The sequence below is a fragment of the Acyrthosiphon pisum genome, unplaced genomic scaffold, assembly GCF_005508785.2.
Source record: "Acyrthosiphon pisum isolate AL4f unplaced genomic scaffold, pea_aphid_22Mar2018_4r6ur Scaffold_21109;HRSCAF=23054, whole genome shotgun sequence".
Classification (NCBI taxonomy): domain Eukaryota; kingdom Metazoa; phylum Arthropoda; class Insecta; order Hemiptera; family Aphididae; genus Acyrthosiphon; species Acyrthosiphon pisum.
The window spans coordinates 1,186,227-1,189,767 of record NW_021770540.1 but is presented as its reverse complement, the minus strand read 5'-3'; the positions used below and the strand labels follow the sequence as shown (position 1 = coordinate 1,189,767).

Sequence of the window (3,541 nt, the reverse complement as noted above, 5' to 3'; positions counted from 1 at the left end):
ACTCGGTTGTTTTATAAAACTATCGAAACTATCGAACTATCGGAAAACTATCGAACTATCGAAAAACAATCGAACTATCGAAAAACTATCGAACAATCGAATCTATCGAACTATCGAAGAATCGATACTATCGCCTATCGAAGTTTTTTTATCATCTGATATTCTGATATCAGTGATATACTGATATCATCAGACAAGTGAACGCTTATCAGTTACTTATATAAATTATCAAATACTATTTAATGATTAATTTTATTTAATTAGTATTAATTAAAAAATTATTTAATTATTATAAAAATTAAAAAGCAAAGGAAATAAATATTAAATAGCAATGTCAATCCCGAAGAAAAACTCTTCTATTGTTTGGAAGCACTTTCGAAGGGACCCAAATACTCCTGATGAGGCCACTTGTTCGATTTGTAATAACAAGTACAAAAGATCTAACGGCACAACCAACTTATTAGACCATTTGAAACGTAAACATTTTACTGTATTATGCCGTGATGAGTTACAACACACTGAGACTGAACATATTGAAGAAGATAGAAATCAACCTGGTATGTACTATGTGATAAATATTTAGATTTTACAATTTAGTATGTAGATACTAGATACTATATGTTATAAATTCTAAGGGAATTAATAATTTATGCTAAGGTTTGTGAGTATTCAAAATAAATATTTCTTTTTTTTAAATAGGAACATCAGGGGAACGACAATCTACAGGTGTTTTCTCTCCTTGTAATAATCCAGTTATGGCAGTAACCAGTGTTGTTGAACCAGTATTAAAGAGGCAAAAACAACTTTTATTGTCTAATAGGTAAGAGTATTGTATTAATTTCTGAAAATTTTCAATACGTAGTAAAATTTTCTTATTACCATGTTAACATGTATTTTCTTATTTTTTAAAGCTAACTAAATTTCTTTATATGTTTTTGTATATTAAATTTAAGTGCATATGCTGGCATTGATTTCTATTTAAATTTTAAAGCTTGTCTGTTCTATATTATGCTATATTGTACATGTTTATGCTTAACCTAGCCAATAAGTCTACAACGTATATCAATTGAATATTGTGCATTTGCCATTTACTATTTGGTAAACAAAAACTAAGTAGTATTCACTTAAATGTTGCATGTATCACTATTTACTTGGATTTACACTAACTATTTTGTAAAAATATTTAGGTTATTATAATTACTTTATCTATATATTGATTTGTATACTGTATTCTTAAATACAAAGAATTAATCATTTTAATTATTTACAAATCTCATATTTAATTTTTAGTTTACAGGTTTATTCATTATCCAACTGGTTTGGAATGCAATTATTTATTAAGAGGACTTCACAGTCAAAACACACAATTTTAAAACTGACTTTGTCTGCTACTGACTTTGTCTGCTATATAAGTAACATGTTGAAAAAACTTAAAATTCAATAGTTTGGCTTATCAGCAGCATAAGTGTGAAGTATTTCAAAATAAAAAGAAGTGACTGTATAAATACTTATCTTAGTATATTACAAAACCTTTTTCAATGGTTTAAATTTCAAGTTTATATGTGATAATAAGTATTATTGCAAATTATCATACAATATTTTTTGTAGTTGATTTAAATACAATGTTTAAATTATAAAAATAAGTAATAACATTGACTGTTATTATACACATATTATGTTATGTTGTTATGTTATATTTTAAGTCTGGCATTTTATCTCAGTAGTCAGTATGTCTCATTTTTTTCTTTAAGATTTGGTACACCATCGGAAAATCAAGTTAGAGCGTTCCATGAAGCTATTGTGAAGATGATAGCTGAAGACCTTCAGCCTCTTTCGATTGTTGAAAATTCAGGATTTCGTAGTATGATACAGCTTTTGGACTCCAGGTGATTATTAAATAATAAATAAAAACTTTTAATATTTCAATTTTGGATATTGAGCAGAGTGATGAATGTATTTTTTTAACAAATCAAAATATTGTCTATCATAATATTAAATATTATACCATTTATTATCAATATTATATTACTCTAGGTATCAAACAAATATTGTTCCAGAACCTTGACTTAATGGTCTATATATTCAATTTTTTTTTTAAAATTGTTTCAGTTAGAGTAAATAAAATTGCAGTAAATACTAAATATACAAATGTACTTATTACAGGTATGAAATTCCCAGTAGGAGATCCCTTGGAAGAACAATAATACCTAGAATATTTTCAACAGTCCAAAGTAAAGTTGAAGCTTTGTTAAATGAAGCAAGACATGTAGCTATCACAACCGACATTTGGACGTCAATGAATACAGATTCATATCTGACTATGACCGTTCACTTTCTAAGTCAAACCCAACTGAAAACTTTAGTGTTATGCACAAAAAAATTAGACTGTAATCATACTGGTGCAAATATTTGTGAAATTATGCGCGAAGAATTAAATAAGTGGAATATTTTTGAAAAAGTTGTCGCAGTGGTAACGGATGGTGGAGCAAATATTAAATCTGCAGTCAGACATATGGGACTGTCACATTTACCGTGTACTGCGCATAAATTAAATTTAATAGTTCAAAAAGCATTAAAATTGTCAGATAATGAAGAGATTGGACCAGATGACAATACTGATGAAAGTGATCTAAAAAAAATATTTAAGAAGTGTCGTAACATAGTTGGTTTTTTTAAGCGAAGTGAAGTGGGTAACAGAATGTTAGTCGAAAAACAGAAGCAACTTGGAAACGAAACGGTCCTTAAATTAAAACAAGATGTACGTACTCGCTGGAACAGCACATTTCTCATGTTAGAACGGCTAATTAAACTTAAAGAACCACTCACCATAGTGATGATGACTTTAAAAGGAGCTCCAACTAATCTCAGCTCCGAAGAATGGAATATAATTGAGGATATGATACCATTACTAAGACCATTTGATAAGTTAACTGTTGAGCTCTCTGCAGAACATTATCCGATCATTTCAATGGTTATACCATTAATACGAGGTAATTAATTTGATGATTCTGTGTTTAACTTTTGTGTTTTCTATTCAATACTTCAAAATCTCATTCATTATTTATAGGTCTACAAAGTTCATTAGCATCAAAAAATCCAAATACGCAACTTGGAATATTCATTAAAAATAGATTGATGGAAAATACTACCAAGCGTTTCGATAGCCTAGAAGAACAAACTTTAACACCACATTTTTCTAGGGCTACATTGTTGGATCCGAGGTGCAAAAAGGTTGTGTTTGGGTTGGAAGTAAATGCCAAAGAAGCAGAAACATGCTTAGTTTCTGAAACAGCTGCTTTAATTAGTAATGTTTCAAACACTGGTAAATAATAAATATTTGTACTTAAATTTATAAAATATCATTAAACATAATTACTAATTAGTTAACTAATTTACATTAGTATGATATAATTTAAAAATAAATCACTTATATATACACCAAATGTAATTCATCATTCTAAACATTTTACAAAAATATTATTTAGCTAAAATGTGATATGATTAAATCTTTCTGTATAAAAACTGCAACCAAAGTTGTTGA

At 28.0% G+C, this 3,541-nt stretch overlaps 1 protein-coding gene across 1 annotated transcript; it reads left to right on the top strand.

Moving 5' to 3' along the window:
• The first annotated feature begins 326 nt into the window (after positions 1 to 326).
• LOC115034799 lies at positions 327 to 1,509 on the top strand. The gene is made up of 3 exons (XM_029492256.1): positions 327 to 557; positions 700 to 820; positions 1,291 to 1,509. Exons 1-3 carry the CDS (start codon positions 332 to 334, stop codon positions 1,442 to 1,444), a joined length of 501 nt encoding a protein of 166 aa, XP_029348116.1. The 5' UTR covers positions 327 to 331; the 3' UTR covers positions 1,445 to 1,509.
• Positions 1,510 to 3,541: the final 2,032 nt, after the last annotated feature.